Source organism: Knufia obscura, assembly GCF_036327395.1.
Source record: "Knufia obscura strain CCFEE 5817 isolate CBS 148926 chromosome Unknown scaffold_2, whole genome shotgun sequence".
Lineage (NCBI taxonomy): Eukaryota > Fungi > Ascomycota > Eurotiomycetes > Chaetothyriales > Trichomeriaceae > Knufia > Knufia obscura.
In genome coordinates, this window is record NW_027042688.1 from 1,090,148 (window position 1) to 1,107,343 (window position 17,196).

The 17,196-nt window shown below is 51.9% G+C and overlaps 5 protein-coding genes across 5 annotated transcripts; all 5 read left to right on the plus strand.

The window, feature by feature from the left end:
* Positions 1 to 266: 266 nt before the first annotated feature.
* On the plus strand, positions 267 to 2,745 carry PMZ80_002257 (uncharacterized protein; the record flags this gene model as incomplete). The annotated part of the gene is made up of 3 exons (XM_064870691.1): positions 267 to 292; positions 350 to 570; positions 632 to 2,745. The coding sequence occupies 3 exons, from the start codon at positions 267 to 269 to the stop codon at positions 2,743 to 2,745; spliced, it is 2,361 nt and encodes a 786-aa protein (XP_064733144.1).
* A 2,715-nt stretch (positions 2,746 to 5,460) lies between these two features.
* WHI3 (cell cycle RNA binding protein whi3) lies at positions 5,461 to 6,933 on the plus strand (the record flags this gene model as incomplete). The annotated part of the gene is made up of 1 exon (XM_064870692.1): positions 5,461 to 6,933. The coding sequence occupies one exon, from the start codon at positions 5,461 to 5,463 to the stop codon at positions 6,931 to 6,933; it is 1,473 nt and encodes a 490-aa protein (XP_064733145.1).
* Positions 6,934 to 8,016: 1,083 nt separating this feature from the next.
* MgSsk1 (Two-component response regulator SSK1p) lies at positions 8,017 to 10,235 on the plus strand (the record flags this gene model as incomplete). The annotated part of the gene is made up of 2 exons (XM_064870693.1): positions 8,017 to 9,166; positions 9,217 to 10,235. The coding sequence occupies 2 exons, from the start codon at positions 8,017 to 8,019 to the stop codon at positions 10,233 to 10,235; spliced, it is 2,169 nt and encodes a 722-aa protein (XP_064733146.1).
* Positions 10,236 to 11,653: 1,418 nt separating this feature from the next.
* On the plus strand, positions 11,654 to 12,399 carry PMZ80_002260 (uncharacterized protein; the record flags this gene model as incomplete). Its single annotated transcript, XM_064870694.1, has 2 exons — positions 11,654 to 12,102; positions 12,150 to 12,399. 2 exons carry the CDS (start codon positions 11,654 to 11,656, stop codon positions 12,397 to 12,399), a joined length of 699 nt encoding a protein of 232 aa, XP_064733147.1.
* Positions 12,400 to 15,258: 2,859 nt separating this feature from the next.
* PMZ80_002261 (uncharacterized protein) lies at positions 15,259 to 16,706 on the plus strand (the record flags this gene model as incomplete). Its single annotated transcript, XM_064870695.1, has 2 exons — positions 15,259 to 15,455; positions 15,599 to 16,706. The coding sequence occupies 2 exons, from the start codon at positions 15,259 to 15,261 to the stop codon at positions 16,704 to 16,706; spliced, it is 1,305 nt and encodes a 434-aa protein (XP_064733148.1).
* Positions 16,707 to 17,196: the final 490 nt, after the last annotated feature.

The window sequence follows — 17,196 nt, forward strand, 5'->3', positions numbered from 1 at the left end:
CATGAGCGCCAAAGACTCCACCTCAGGCATGGAAGCTGCCTCGTGGTGAACTCCTGTGACTGCCAATCCCTGCATCATATTCATGTTGTCCATGTGTTCTGCTGGGGCTCGCGACTCTCACAGATCACAGCTTGCGACATCATTGTTCAGCTTTATGCGTTTGTTATTGTACGCGGATCATGCAGTCGAACGCTCTCCGGAGCAGATAGCCTGTCAATGAGGTTTACGTACAGGCCAACGCTGCTCGAAGCCTGATCGTCACAAACATGAATGTCACGCCAGATCTATTGAAGTAACACCGACCACCCATGCGACCAGCGCCGCACGACCCGTGCTAATTCTGACCCAGGAAGTGTACAGACGGCATGGCGAATACGGGGTTTCAACCGTCGCAGGCTGACGTCGCGTCCGTATGCGACATCACCGGCCTAGATCGTGCACAAGCAGTGAGCCTATTGAAGAAATGGCCAGGATGGCAAGATGCCGTTACCCACTACTTCGAGGACCCAAGCGCAGCCCTTCGAGAGGCAGCTGCCAGCAGGCAATGGGAGCCGCAGGACAACATACCCTGTATGTCATGGTCACTACCTCCCGTTAATTCCGCTTATGTTGACTTGAGCTTTTCGCATAGATGCCGATGAGGGCATGTCGCGGCCTCCATCTCCCTCCAAGTTCGTCGATCTATCTCAAGAGCATGCCGAAGCCACCAGGCAAATCCAAAATGATCAATCACAGGAAGATGACCAGCTGCGTCGTGCTATAGCCGAGTCCAAGAAGGATATGCCAGGCCAAGAGAACGGGACGATCAATGCTGGCCAGCAATTTGGCCCTGCACAGCGACCGTACTACCCCGAAGCTCAGTGGGCATTGGCTCCCATAGCATCTTCTCGTGAAGTTGTGGACCATCCGCCTCCAGCAAAGAGACGAAGAATCGAGGGCAGTCCTGCCTTTCTGCGTGGTCCGCCAGAGAGTGGCTACAATGCTCCTCTCCTTAGTATCTACCACAGCATCCCCTTGGCTCGCGAAGCTCTGCTGTTCCCCTCCTTGAAAGTCTACTCCTACGGCCACAACTCCGAATGGTGGGCTGGCACAACCGATGAGAATACAAAATCACTTTCAATGCAGCAAGCTGAACCAGGCGGCGAAGACAGGAGGAAATACTTGGCGGAGCTACAGTGTTTGATGGCTTTCTTGGATAACACGACCCGCGCCTATGGAAGTGTCGATGCACTTTCTGACCTGAGATACTTCCAGTACTTCAACTCACAGTCTGAGTATATCAAAGTTCTTGAAACGTGGCAGCAAGCAGCAATGGACGAAAATCCAGATGAACCGTTGACCCAAGTATTTACTTCTTCTGCCACTAGAGGTCCCAACGATGGGGCTGCCACAGAAACAAAAGACTTGTTCTCTGTTGAAGGTGCCATCACAGACGCCAGAACACAGGTAGAGGTCCTTGATAAAATTGTTTGGAGTGACTCTCCGAATCAGCCCTTAGACGACATCTGGATCGATCAATTTGGCCATGTTTTGACAATGAGAGTTCATAACGAAAATCCCGGCGCATCCGAGCTTGGCCTTGCGCCCACAGAAGTCTGGTATCTAGATCGTTACATGCACGAGTTGAGAGAAACGCTGTGGAATATGCGTCAGCAGTGTCATCAACTCTCACGCGAACAGTTGAGGTTAGGACAAGCTCGTTCTCGACTTGCCGAGATGCCTGGCGCCAGCCCTGCAGCATCTCGCGTTGATATCAGAAAAGCTCTTGAGGATGCTAGAGATGCCATGCCAATCGCCTCGGATGATTCACTGCGCACTGGTGACAGACTAATTGATGTTTCTTCGAACGTCGAAGCAGCCCAGTTGCAAAGTCAGATCAACAGCCTCCTCACCAGCATCACGAAGAAGCTGAAAGAGCTGAGTCTCAGAATGAGCGAATTGGAAAGCCAGAAACAGCAGATCATGTCTGATCTTACCGATCCCAACCACTCCTCACAGCCCCTGCGACATAAGTACGTGCTTCAAGGTGTATCGACTAGACCAAACGTCACATACATTCGCAAGCTCAATCACGACCTGATAGGCATGGATGACGACGAAGAGCCTCATGAGATATGGCAATGGTGGAGGACAGCTTGGGGTGAAGCATCAAACGACCAGCCAGGTGCTCCAACCACGCACATCGAAGACTCGCAAGACACGATAGACTCATCAGCCCCGTTTTCCGTGCGCAAAGTATCTGCCAAGGACGTCCTCGATGCTGTTGAAAACGAATATCATACTGCGATACTGGTATATGCCAGCGACATAGCTATGCAATTTAGGTCGACGCCTTTACCAGCCTCACTCAGACAATTCGTAGAGCAAGACAACCATGCTTTCGAGGATGAGAGCTCACCTCAGCATGTGCAGCAGGCTAATCGTGGACGAAGCTGGAGCAATGAAACAAACTCAACTATCATGGACGATAGCAATCCATTTGACGACACTGCTTACCCTAGACAGGCTAGAGACATGACACCAATGTCGACAAGCACAATACGCAGTCTAGATGGACAGCCTTCTCCCAAACGTCCTCGAAGTTCCGACGACTCCGTGCATGACACGAACCTCATGGACATGCCACCCTCGTACGAAGACATACATACGGAACAACAGGAAATGACGGAGAAGAAGGGCAACAAAATTGGCTTTTTTGCAGAGCAGATGATGCAGCAGGTCGACGACAATGAGCAAAAGGGATGAACAAGGACGGAAGAATAGGTGTGTGTGAGTCGAGTGAGTTGCTGCTTCACTGAGTACAACCTCAGTTGTCCTAATACGCTTGCTTCTCGGTAGAGACTGAGCTGGAATCACCGTGCACCTGTTCGCTGCAGCCACCGAACCAGGATATCATGTCTCCGAGAAGGCTGATAATGAAACGCATCCATCAGATGATAGGTCTAACGATTCGCATTGGCGTTGAGGCCATAGCTTCGCTGGAAGAGCCTTCGCTAAGCGTCACTGTGGGATGATTGCAAGGAAGTCCGAGCGTGCCTTACCGCAGCTCTGTGGCATGGCTCGAAGGCCATCGGCACTTGCAGGAGTAGACATGCCCAGAAGTAGTACCAGTACTGGTTGAGCAACATGCAGGTATCCGATCGGACGTGAATTCTGACAGGCCACAGAAGACCCAGCCATGCCTGCCTGCATTGCATGCTGATGTACCAGACAGCGTTGCTGGAGCACGAGCCTACCCTTTCTAGATGCTCGCAGTGCACCATGCACCGGCCTCAGCCGGGGTTGTCTCACGCAAGGTCTACAGGAACTTGGCTGTATCAAAGTCACGTATATGTGGTGTCCGCCACATTCGCAACACCTGCAGTACATCAGAGTACTTGGTCATTTATGGTCTTCAGTATCGGGGCTCCTTGGTGGTAGCTCTCAACGCCGTGACATTCCCACCTCAGCTGCCTTCAGCACAGTATACCAAGTGATCCAGAGGAAGCCACGTTTGCGCCCACCGAATACCACAACTCGCTATCAGAAATACCGGAAGTCGTAGTGAACGATGGTCAGATGGAGACTTGGCATCAACATGTTGTCGCCCTCGTTACTAGTATATATGGTAAGAACGGAAAGAAAATGCGCCTTGATTCGACTTCTCGTGATAACGGATCTGATAGAGTCTTGCTATACTTCGATCTCAGCATACCAACGCCAATAACCTGCCTGACCGCACCAGGCTCTGTTCTTCTCCTCCTACTCATGCAGCACTTCTTCGTGTAATCAAATACGGCCTGATAGCTACTCACTTTGCGATTGCCAAGTGCCGTCGCGTTCAAGTCTCTGGAAGCGACGTTTTGTGGGTCGCTATCGATGATTGGGGCGCCAAACAGGAAGGAAGATTGTCTGTGCGTACTTTAGACTCTCGTAGCGTGGCTCGCATGGCTCCTGGGGCTGCTGCGGGTGCTTGGCAAGCGCGACTGAACAACCACTCAGAGTCCCATGCAGTAGGATCCAGCACGTCGGCTTGCTCGAGTGTGCCACACAGAGGCAGTGCTTCTGCTTTCTTCACCCCCAGCGTTCATCGGCTGCAGCTCCGCGCGAGGAGTGCATGTCTAGCACTTACTTATTTTGTCTATCGCGAGCAGTTGCGCCGTCTTGTTTCTGCCTCAAGATTCCATTTGGCAAGATCCACCGGCTATGCTAGAAGCAATACTTTACCTTACCATACCTAGGTCATTCAAGTCGGTACTCGACGCTTCACTTATCAGAGAAGCAGCAATCTCGCATCCGGAAGGAGCCACAATATCACTGCTGCACCACGTCGATTGCGCCGCAGGGCTATCGCACGGGTATGCATGTCTACAGGTAGAGTCCCAAAAAGAGGGTGCCGCTACTGTATCGTGCTAGGCAAGCCACCACTTTCGATCGCTCCGGATAGACTTGGGTGCAGCATCGATTCGACGACACCGCACAACGCCAACATCACACTGTCAGCTCTAAAGGCCCGGAAATCCTTAATCTAACAATTAATGCCTCTCGCTAAATGCAGAGCCCTCGAACACATATCTCAACAGTATCTGCGTCAACCAGTGCCATGTGGGCGTTGCGTCGACCGGGTCTTCCCCATTGTTCCGCCTTACGCTGGGCCATGCGCGACTGAAAGGCGAATTGACGAGGATCCGCTGGCTCCAACTCTAATTGTACCTGCGGCTGTCCAGTCGTGCTCAACTAACGACATTGTCTCCATATGCAAGCCACACAACCACGAACCTGATCTGACGAGTGCTGGATTGGCCTGATTCATCATCCTCCAGACATCGGACTCGATTCTTAGCTTTGTTAGCCGCTACTTATCGCTGCTATCAACTGGCTATTTGACGCCGTCAAAATATCCCGCTTTCCTGGCAGACATGCTTGTCCGCATCCTGCCCTCCATCTGAAGTTGCCCACTGCTGACAGCCAGATCCCATTCTTGTGTCACCATAGACTCGACCAACTATTCGACTTCACGTCGTACCTTTCGACCGTCTCGGCCGTTTTCGCTAGCAGAGCAGACTGGGCGTCCATTCGACAACGCATCGTTCTTCAGGTTGGGTGAAGATGGTATTCTAGCCTGATCTTTTGCGCCATCACTGTACGACCATCCTGCACAAACAACCTGTGGGTGATACAGCTCGTTGTTCCATCATCACTGCGAATGTGAAGTTTGTTCTGCGTGTCTTGAAGACGTCAGGCTCGGCTTTCGTGCCGACTTCGAGTGCAAACACTGGCGTTATAGTATTCGGCGACTTCCAATCAGTGGCATTGAGCAGGGATATCGTGCCGCCGCACGGAGGCACTCTCCTGCAAAGAAGGCAGGCACAGGGCTGGGGCAGAACAAAAGGAACTGTTTGCACATTCAGATGATCTTTCGTGGCACGGCATTGGAACCTCTTTCCGGCTAAGAGGCTGCGCACTCCGTCGAGGCGCAGAATGACTGCAGTGGTATCCAGGTTACAGCAGACCAGATTCGCAGCCCCATCACACAACACAGCATATCTACCAAAGGATATGCCATTCGAAATGACAGACCGTCGCATGTCTAGTGCGAATGAGGGTCTGTACGTGCCGACTGCGCTGATACTGCGGAAGCTGCCACTCACAACGACTGGAGAGGCTGTGAGAACCATGTTGCTTTTCGCCAAGGACCTTCAGGATACAGAGGTAGTGCCCAGCGAATATGAAGAAGACAAAGGCTTTGCAACGGCTATAGCACGATTCTCGTCGATGACCGGCGCGTCCGAGGCCCAAGTCATGCTTGATGGAAAGCCCAATACGGCAGGTCAGGCCAACATGGTAGTTGAGATGCTTCCTTCTCCAAGCTTCAGCTCAGGTTTTAGACGGAACACGATCGACCCAGCATCAGCACGGCCAGCACCACAGACATCATCGCCGATAGGCAGATCAGCCCGATACACGGGCGCATTCGACTCGATGAACACGATGTCACCTCCACCTGCAACATCACCACCTGAAGCTTACTCCTCGGATGGAATGGGCGCATTTTCGGCTATGTTTCAGCAGCGCTCACCTCGCAGTAGTCAGCTGCAGGATCGCACGCGCATGAGTGGCAAATCTGTCATTGGTGAAGAAGGTGGTGATGATGAAACAGATGGCTTGTTGCAAGATCCCGTTGGGTATGCGCAAAGAGACATTGCTCGCAGGTCCAACACAAGACAGCCACTGACCGGAGCCTTCGGCAATCTATCCTTGACGACCACGATGTCCGGACCACAGCATGCGACATACCACACCCCGCGTTCAGCAGTGTCAATGCACGCTCCGCGCACACCGTTCTCGCCTGGATCTGGATCCCATGTGGCAGGCAGTCGTCATCACGGCGTGCAATTCCCACCAGTCAACCCAGCTGACCAAAACCCGCCTTGCAATACACTATATGTCGGCAATCTGCCAATGGACACATCTGAAGATGAATTAAAAGCAATGTTCTCAAAACAACGTGGCTACAAGAGGCTCTGCTTCCGGACGAAGCAGAATGGGCCAATGTGTTTTGTCGAGTTTGAAGATGTGTCTTTCGCGACCAAAGCACTAAACGACCTGTATGGAGCGCAACTGCATAACAGTATCAAGGGCGGGATTCGCCTCAGCTTCTCCAAGAACCCGCTGGGAGTAAGATCTGGTCAGGCTGGAGGCAGCACCGGTCCATCCACACCCTTGGGACCAGCAGGTGCGAACATGATCCACGGCATGATGCCCATGTCACCAGGCGGATTCTCCACCGCTAACGGACCTCCACCCGGTCTCACAAGCCCTCCCAGCTTCCCTTCCAACCCTTCAAGCATGAACACCCAATACGCAGGACTGGGTATGCGCAATCAACCACCAGGATCTGGGCCCGACGGCAACATTGGCGGCATGTATCCTGATTATATGATGGGTCGGTAACAGGATGACTGCTTTCAACGCGCATATGGGCAACACCAGCACCATTGATTCAATTTCATTGGTGTACACTAAGTCATGGAAGGAGGAATGTTTGCATCACGATGTTATGTCTGCGACGCGACCATGATTTAGGACGGTCTCTGCATTTTTCTGCACATTTTAGCACAAGATTCCCCACATACGAAGACGGCCGCACACGCACACGCACACGCACAGGAGCAAGCGAATTGGCATTCGTTTGAAGGCGATATAATGAGTAATTCTGTTTGAAGGGCATTTCGGTACGATCTCTTTCATGAAATAGTGAATGAGCCTCTTTCGATCTGCAGAGTCACATGGGCGTTATTCTGTATTATCCATCATGAACTAATCCTGATCTTTGTCGACGTTTTCGAAGGCTTTCCGTCGTTGGCGAGTAGTAATCTTATCACCATAGTACAGCACTCGTACCGATGTAGACAACAAGCGCCGGCAGGTAAATCGAGGCAGCACCTCTCATGTGGTGGCACATTGGTAAAGTTAGATATTGAGCATATAACCGGGCTTGCAAGCATTACACCTGTAGAGTAGTGGGCGTTCTGTGCTCAAAAAGCGTGCATAAGGCGTATGGAGCATCTGGTCCTGAAACGAATCCTCTCTCGGGGATGAAACTCAATTCGACAGCACAAGCCAAAGCGGGTTGTCTTACTTGGCCAAAACAGGCTTTCTAGCGGCAGCTGCAGACGTAAACGTGCTAGGGCCGAAGCTGGCTTGCTGGGCACCAAGCAGATGTTGATGCTGGGTGTTATGGCGAATCTAAGATCAAGGACATCCTTGAATGCGAAATTGCAAGCTTCTGATGGCAAAAAGTGAAAGCAAGCCATCGATCGCAGCACGCCCGCAAATCTCACGTTAGTTTGTTCGGAAAGCCATGTGCTGTTCATGGGGCCCTTTGTGCTTCTCAAGATGACTGACTCGCTGACTGCTCCTTCCCTTCTCTTCACTCGAAAGAACTCTCGGACACATATATCCGGTCAGCCCGTCAGTCCATGATATGCCTGGAACATATGACCAATGATGAGAGGTTGTGAAGAATGATCATCGATGCTGCTGCGCGAGATCACCAGATCGCTCAAGTCGATCATCCGGCTGCCAAGAAGCTTGCACAATGCTGTGGCTGGTGCTCCTGAGGCTCCAGAAACAGTTGAGGCTTCGGGTGCTCCAAGTGCCCGACCGCAGGCTCTAACAGCCGAAGATACCGCTCACCAGAAACACCATCACCAAGTGACCAGTACTGAGCTTTACGCACCTTCAGAGCCAGAACGTCACGAGGCGGCAGCTGATTCAAGCACGAGCAGAAACGCATCATTTGCGCAGTCACAGGCATCGCTGCCGGAATCAACTGACTATCATTCATCACATCAGAATCCCGCATACGGACCGGAAACGTTAGCTGAAAAACACATCTACGTGAGAGAAGTCGAGCTCTCGACCTCATCGTCGGCACAAGTCAACTTACTGCCTGCAACCCCCGAGTGCGCCACAGAACCAGAGCTCCCTCCCGGCTGGCCCTTGCCGGCGCCATCGCCTGCATTATCGCCCACCCAATCCGCTCCATCCGACGATGAACTCGAGATAATGCAAAAGAAAATATGGGTCAAGCGGCCTGGTGCATCAGCCACCCTGGTCGCTGTCAACGATGACGATCTAGTCGATACAGTCCGCGACGTGATATTGCGGAAATACGCAAACTCTCTGGGCAGGTCGATAGACTCGCCCGACATTACTCTGAAGATCGTGTCGAGGGAGCAAGCCAACAAGAGCGTCCCACAAGATCGGGTCTTAGGTCCAGATGAGTCGATCATCCAAGCACTCGATTCCTACTATCCTGGAGGACAAACCATAGACGAAGCCCTAGTGATAGACGTGGCGCAGCGGAGAACGCCCAAGCCCAGCCCAAGGATCGGAAGCCACCATCCTGCTATAGCATATCCATATTATGTCGAAGATCACAGGCCAGGCGACGGAGCAAGGGAATATTTCCCTCCCATGGCAGTCCACAGTCCGCACCTAGCACAACCAAACGGACCACATCTACCACACAGCATAGGTATCCTCGCAACCGGCCAGGCCCCTCCACTACCCAGTCCAGGCGGTCACAGTACAAGGAAACACCGCGACGGGCGACCAAAGTACGTCAGGCAGCACACTAGTAGCCCTACTATCATGCACTCATCACAGCCACATTCTAACGGTAAGGCAGGCACAATCTCAAGCTGAGGTTCGAAGACTAATCGAGTATAGACCTCAAACCGCAACTTCCGAATGGCACGAATCCGCCAGCTCCCCTACCTACTCCTCCTGTGCAGATGGATCATCGGCCTAGTATTACACCTCCGAACAGAACGAGCTCGCCGCATCCCGGAAGGTCAACGAGGAAGAACAAAACATCGCAGCAGCGGTCGGCTAAATCGATTAATGGAGAGCCGCTACCCTCGAAGCTCGCACCGGCCGGATTGCTTGATGCACAGGTGCCACCGATTAATGTCTTGATCGTGGAAGACAATGTCATCAACTTGAGGTTGCTGGAACAGTTCATGAGGAGGCTGAAAGTGCGCTGGAAGAGCGCGATGAACGGCAGAGAAGCAGTCAACACGTGGAGAACAGGTGGCTTTCATTTAGTCCTTATGGATATCCAGCTTCCTGTCATGAGTGGACTGGAAGCTACGAAAGAGATCCGACGGCTGGAAAGCGTGAACGGTATTGGTCTGGGACTGTCAGGTGGTCAATCAGCAGACGGGAAGCAGAACGGCAGCCACGAAATCAACACCGAGGATAAACTGCACGATATGAATCTGTTCAAATCACCAGTTATCATTGTGGCTTTGACGGCCAGCAGTTTGCAGAGCGATCGACACGAGGCTCTAGCCGTGGGCTGCAATGATTTCCTGACGAAACCTGTTGGGTTCCCGTGGATGTCGCGGAAAGTTACAGAGTGGGGATGTATGCAGGCGCTGATCGACTTCGACGGCTGGCGACAGTGGAAGGCAACCGTTGAGAAAAAAGATGAAGGGCTAAGCGAGGAGCAGAAGAAAGCGAAGGACAAAGAGGAGAAAGCGAAGCGGAAGGCTGCGTTGACTGCAATGTTCACGGCGCCGCCACCTAGCACGAGAGACAAGAAGGAGGAGGGGAAGAGCGAAGCTGGTGGGAAGTCGCCTGTTAATGGTGGGCCGAATGCTCCACCGAGAGGGTCAAGGAGAGGCGCCAGTGGGAGTGCGGGTGCGCCTGTGCTTGAGACTCATGAGGAGGAGTCGGAGGAGTGAATGGTCACGTCGCGGCCACGGTCACAGTCAGGTGCCGCTGGGCCCCTGCGAGTGCAGCCATGCGACACTATTTCTTTCTGCTGGAACACGATTTGTATCTATGGTTATAGTGTTGGCATTCTGAGCGTTTGGCGCAAGCACTGAGCAGGACGAGACGTCAGAAGCATGCTGGGGCTGCGATGTCATCCTCGGTTGGGTGACTTTGCAATGCCATGGGACTTCTTGCTCATGGTCTTGAATATACATAATTGTTGATGGTAATGAACACACGGTCGACAGCACTCGCGTAACAGACATGCCCTCAACCTGACTGACTCAAGATCTACAGATTACTCTTGAGCACACTCCTCTGACGACAACAAACAGCCAACGGTCACACAATACTGCAACGTACCCCTTGACACGATCTGAGTGCTTCCTTCGGTCATGCGTTGTGATCGACACCCAGCTTGACAACTTCGAATATAAATACATAATGGCATCATCTGCCATTTAGTCACAGCTCTATCGTCTCCTCACCCATTCACCAGACAGCAGAACCTGAATGCGGCGAAGCTCCCAAGAGCGAGATCGATAGCAACAGCACTTGCGTCTAGTCCACTCCACACCACCACCGCAACAATGCCCTTGTCCTCCGACATTTACCCCCTGCTCCCCGGCCCCTCCCTCCGCTTCCTCGCTCCCTGGATCGAGCTCGTCACAGCAGCCCTAGCCCTCCCATGCAGCGTCGGCATCACATGCTTCGTCATTTTCGGCCTCACCCTCTTCCTCACCGTCGCATTCAGACGCCGCAAGACCCGCAAATTTGCACGAGGCCTCGAGCAGAAATACAACTTGACTCCGAGCGTGGCCATCATTGTGGTCGACTTGTTATTCGGACTGGGATTTTGCCGCTTTGGGTGCCGTACATGTTGTCTGGGGGCGAACCGTGAGCATGATGCACAGATTTCGAAACCCACGGTAGATGAAACTGACCTCCGGCAATGTCCATGTGCTCAGATTGTGAAAGTGAGAGTGTGGTGAGCTCTTGTATCTGAACCGGCAGCATTGCTGCTCACGTTTCGGTCTTGACTGCACGCCTTCTCACACTGTTGGCTGCAAGATTGTCCATCATGCGGGTCCAAGTGAAGCAGTAGTGAGGTATCAGGAACCTGCAAACAAGGGAAACATCTCAGTCATTCGATCCAAGGGCACCTGCTACAACACAGAGGAATTCTTATACATCTGGCGACTTTCCTAGCCTTGGATGTTTCCACATTCTGTACTCATCATCGCCAGGAATCAAGTTACCACATTGCACTTGCCACAACCCATATCCCACCACTCGCGTATAAGTCTCTCCTTCGTAGCTAGCAAACCTCTATTTCAGGAAGTTAGCGATACACGACGGATCCCACCACCACGAAGAAACAAGAACAATGTCCCCAAGCCTAGCGGCACCGGTCGACTCTACGCCAGAAGCGCCTCAAAGAGCCAAAACCATCAAAGACATTCTTGGTCCAGCGACCATTGACGCTATCACGCATAACCTTCAATTCCAGGCAATCTGGAGCCTATACTTTGAGCACGTCGTCAAGCCCATCAAAGACAGCGTCCATGGGGCCGACCCATGGAAATGGTCCGCACGCGGTCCCAATTTCACTACGATCGAGGATATGGTCGAGGAGGCGGCCTTCAACCATCTGACCGTCGACGACCCCCTATCGATGCTTGCGGGCTATTTCGATCGGACGCGATGGTCGGCTTGGTGTCTTCATCAGCTGTGTGAGCTGGACAAAACGAGCTCGTTTCTGAAAGCAGAGGGTATTAGTGATCGTCGCAGGCGATTTAGGGTTTGGGAGCTAGTGAGGTACCTGGGGGATAAGCAGTATGGGGAGATCCAGCGGGAGCGATGGGTTGCGGCTAAGAAACGAGGAAGGAGCAGGAGCGTGTTGCGGAGGAGGAGAGGATTAAAAGATGGAAGGAGGTGAAGGAAGGGAAGAGGGCCGCGAAGGAAGAGGATAAGAAGCGGGAGAGGGAGGAGAATAAGGCTGAGAAGGAGAGGCTACGAGCTGTTGAGACAGAGGAGAGGAAAAGGAAGAGGGAGGAGAAGGAGGTGGAGCGCAAGAGTAAGAGGATGAAGCTGTCGGGTACTGGCAAGGACTTCGAGGTCTCTTGTACATGAGCAGAAGAATTATCAGCAATGGATGAAGGCTGCTGGTCGACAATGTTTGAGGAGGTGAGGTGGTCTAGGGTAAAGAAGTGATGTTCACTTGGAAGCCCAACCATGGTGACTAGGGGCAATAGCTTGGCTGTGCGAGTCTTGCATTGAATGCATGATCTCCGGACTTCACTGTGAGTGAAGCAAATCAATGGAATTGTCAATAAAGCAAGCATACAGAAATCTGCCCAGTCGCATCAGATACGAGACCAATGCATTTTCATATTGCGATCAAATCATCCCACATACATCCTCCCTCATGCAATACCTCATGCTCGGGCTGCTGGCCATCAGCCACCGGGATCCCCAACAACACTGTCTCGTCCTTGCCTGGAAACGTAGTATAATGACCAGTTGCAAGCTCGGCAGTATCATCCGCATACACGATCCCATACTTGCCGCCTGTGATCCAGGCTTCAGATGTGCTATCGGGGATGGTGATGTGAGCCAGTCCAGAGAGAAAGACCGACCATCTAGTGAACGACTCGTCAGCTACATGATCAGATTCACCTCTGCCCGAGCATGAACGCAATGCTGAGAGGACTTACTGTGGTGCGGGCGCATTCTTATAGGCACCGACACTTCCTGCTGGTTGGATGATGAAGCTAGCAGTGCCGCCGACGGCTCCGAGACTAGCGACAGAGGCCCCTAAAGGTCCATCACCAGTCGTCGGTACACTGAAGGGAGGCTCTAAGGACCAGCATTGAAGTATGGATAGACCATCTCGGTATGTCAAGGCTGTGATGTTGAGATGGACAGCAGTGATCAAACGCGTAGCGAGAGCTATCGCAAGGAAGCATGGCAGAAACATTGTGCAGCAAAATGTGCCGATATCAGACATCTGGGGTGCACCAGGTGTACAATCATAAAAAGATGGGACTGCGTCTATATATACACCAGCAATACCAAGCGGTGACACAAGGTGGGACTTGTCGCTTTTATAGCCCGTACTATCGTGCGCGCTCGGTTATTTGCAGTCCTACGAAAAGTAAATACAGTCACATTTCATACGCTAGTAAGGGCTGCTCTTTCCCTCGAAATAGCTCTATTAAATCGACCACTCTACAGTACTAACCCTAACCTAGATACATAGCAGCCAACGCCCACCTAGTAGCCAACACCGACCTAGCCACCTAGCCACCTAACCACCAACACAAACCTGAGTAGGCTATTGCTTGAGAGGTACCGGCTTACCTCTTTTTCTAGCTTACTCCTACTCAGTATCGCTTGTGCTAGTAGCCCTGTAAATAAAGGGTGTTACTATAGCTTCGCGATGAAATCAAGCAGGAAGCTTTGCTGGGTATCGCTTGATCAGAATCGGGCTTAGTAGTGCCGTAAGCCAAGAAAGAGGACTGCATTTAACAAAAACAGGACTGCAAATAACCGAGCGCCTATCGTGCAAACTGTAGTTAGACAGAAACCTACATCTCACTGTTAAAGTATCTTATTGACGCCTGGGGATTGGTGCATGTGCTGATCGTCAGCTTCGGTCTTACTGACCTGCCGTACTAGTAACCGTGCACAGTCTGGAGTTGACACACTCTTCACACAAAAATCTTCACACATGAGGACCCATTGTCCATCTTTCCGACTGGGGTGCTGCTAAGGCGACAGCCTGTTGTTTCTAGGCTCAGAAGCCGTCGGAAGTGTTCGATGACCTATCTGCTGCCGCGAGAATGTTGCCTGTTCCAACGCCTAGGTGCAGAGCTGATCCCAATACCACTTTGACCGGGTCATAAGAGACGAGCTTGAGAATATTATAATTCGACTCAATATGCAAAACGGACTATCACGCAGTCGCTTTGAAGCAGACCGTCGACGACAACAATAGTATTTCAGCTAGCCCTCTAGCGATTGATGACATCGATACATCATACTCCGACCTCGCCGTTGCTTGTCTCGTACTGGCGAAGGTCACTGTGGGCTTGACTTCCTACTCTCATATTGAGATCGCATTGGCATTTGTAGCTCTTACTTCGGCCGACTAGCTGATACAGTCAACCCGCAGCATGAGTCATACCAGCAAGCATTGCCAAAAGCTTCGCCCCTTTGGCTTTCCAACTCCAAGTATGACTCTTCAACAAGCTATACTTGGGCGCTGATCACAAGAAATAGCTATGGGCATAACAACTAGTTCCTTCGTAGGGGAGCCGCTGCCTTGCTCGCTGTGTTTCCAGTGGAGGAAAGTTGCTGATTGTTATGTGGTTGCAAAGCCTTGATAGATGCTTTCGGCATCTATTGCCCCCTTCCATCCTGCCTGTGCTTGCTACGAGACTTGCCAATCTAATCAGCTGGAGCAAGCGCTTTCATCTGGCACCTTGTCTGGTCTTCCTAATTCATAGACGGATTTCTTTTCTTCCAAGCTTTTTCTCATATACCGCTACTCCTGATTCAAACGCAGACAGTCATACTAGCAATTGATGGAAGCACCAAGAGCGGCAACATGGTCGGGCTGGATCGACAAGAGAAGCTGACTTAGTCTTCCCGGTCGAATCAAAATACAGCGAAGGATGTGTCCGGCCACCTACACGATACCACTTCGAGTGAACGGTAGTGCAAGCAGTAACTAACACGAAGTGCACTCCTGATGGCAACATGAGTGCAATATATCGAAATAGTCGTCTTGGCAGTGTTGATTCAAGACACAACACCATCAGAAAAACCTTCGACGTCTCGTCAAACAATTCTTTCTTGTCCATCATCTCCTTCGCAAGTCGAAGTTAGCGAAAACCCAGTTGTCGAACATTCTCTCCACGACCAGGAAACCTTTTGGCCACGTCACGCTACTCTACCTATCTACAGTCCATCACCAAAGCGGACGCAATGGCTGATAACAACGGAACACCAGTAGACACTGGCATCGCAGACCAGCGCGACGAAGCAGCGCTCGCCATTGCTGATTTGGGGTCAGGACGTCACACTAATCAAGTGCCTCCCACTCCTACGAACGACAATGCTGCCGAAGCGACCGATGCCGACGAGACCGAGGCTGAACTGATGATGAGCCAGAGATGGGCAGAGTGCGCAACACCGCCACTCTTGAAGCGCCAGTGACCCTACAGCAAACACGAGGGTTCGATGCCTCAGCACGAGAGCCAGATTGTGGTATCTGCCTCGAGGAAATGTTACAGACCGATGCTACCTATATACATATGGGCTGCAGCAACTACTTTCATTCAGGTTGCTATGAGCGAGCGATTCAGGATTCGTTGAACTGTGCCAAATGTCGAGAACCTATACATTCTCACAACCTACTGGAGCTTCTGGACGGAGTGGAAGAGCTGGGCTTCGCCGAGAGAGTAGCGCCAGACATGGATGCTGTCGTCCGAGGCAGGATCGTTCTTGACAATCCCGAAAACGCCACACCGGAGCAGCTCCTCGAGTTTCGACAGCAAAGCCGACCAATCATCGCAGATGCACGCGACGAATGGGACGTCGACCGAACCATACTCGATTACTGGGCGAAGCGACGTGCTCGATTGGTAGAATTGGGGCAAGACGCCTTCGATGAGACACCAGGCTATAAGGCGCAGGAACAATATCACAGAGCCTGCTATGAAGCAATCCGAAAGTATCACTCAGAGTGTCAAAACGAGTGCTCGGGCTTCTCGGAGCGTACACAGGATGTGAACAATCATCACATCGAGCCTCTACTCCAACAGCGGTATAAAGCCCACTACCGAATCTACACTCATGTCTTAGGCAAGCGCCAAGCTAACGATGACTATGAGAACGGTGTCATTACTGAGCAGGAGCGGGACAGACTGGTCGCTGAGCACGAAATCGGTAAGCTTGAGGCTCGCAGGGAGTACGCTGAGGCCCGAGAGGTTATCACGCAGATGATCATGAAGGACCGCACTAGGTACAGACGCATCCTCCACAACGGACTTCGAGCACACGCAGTGACACTCGATGAAGATCTCGCTGTAGCAAGATACAGCATGAGAGATGCTCGGTCAAATGATCGATTCAATTCCCGTTGGGAGTCGTACCCGCCTGATCCTCGAGGCACAGGCCTTGTCGAGAGCCGAGAGGTACTGGACCTGAGAGGCAAATACCACCACGACGGTGTTGCTATGATCACTCCTCAGGAGGAAGAAGCCGCTGATGGCCTTCCGTTCGGTCCTACCCTAGGCGGTATACTCTTCGAAGAGCCAACAGTGGGCGATGATAGTCAAGACGAAGGTAGTGGTCAAGACGAAGGCGATACTGGCAATGGCGGCACTGCTCCTGGCGGGACTGAGGCGTCCACCTTTACGGCACCAGCCTAGACTGACGCAGCAAGGTCGAGTCTTCGGAATGTCATTATCAGCGCTCGGGATAAGATAAAGTAAGGGAGTTTTCAGGTACTGTCGAGCAAGATCAGTTTGAGTGGTGAACTTTTTGCGGACAATGCACGAATTGGTAGAAGCGATGGGTGGCTGTGATCGACACCATGTCAAGGAGAGCTCACAAACTAGACGAACCATAAAAGCAGCTTTCAGATTGTATCACCCGAGCAGCATTAACGGCAAGCGAGAGAAAGTGTAACGCGTTGTTCTTGCAAAGAGAGGCACATTGGGAGATCGCAAGGTAGGCAGAATTGTCCTGGTGCGAGCCCTACATTCGATTGTTCCTACTTCATCACATACACCAAATTCGAGAATGTGCAGCAGGTCAAAGCGATAAGTCGATGTAGTGAGCAATAGTGCAAGTTGGTGTTATCACTTGTCACTTGTCACCAAGGTGCATCACTCATATGAACACGGTAATTTTGTTTTT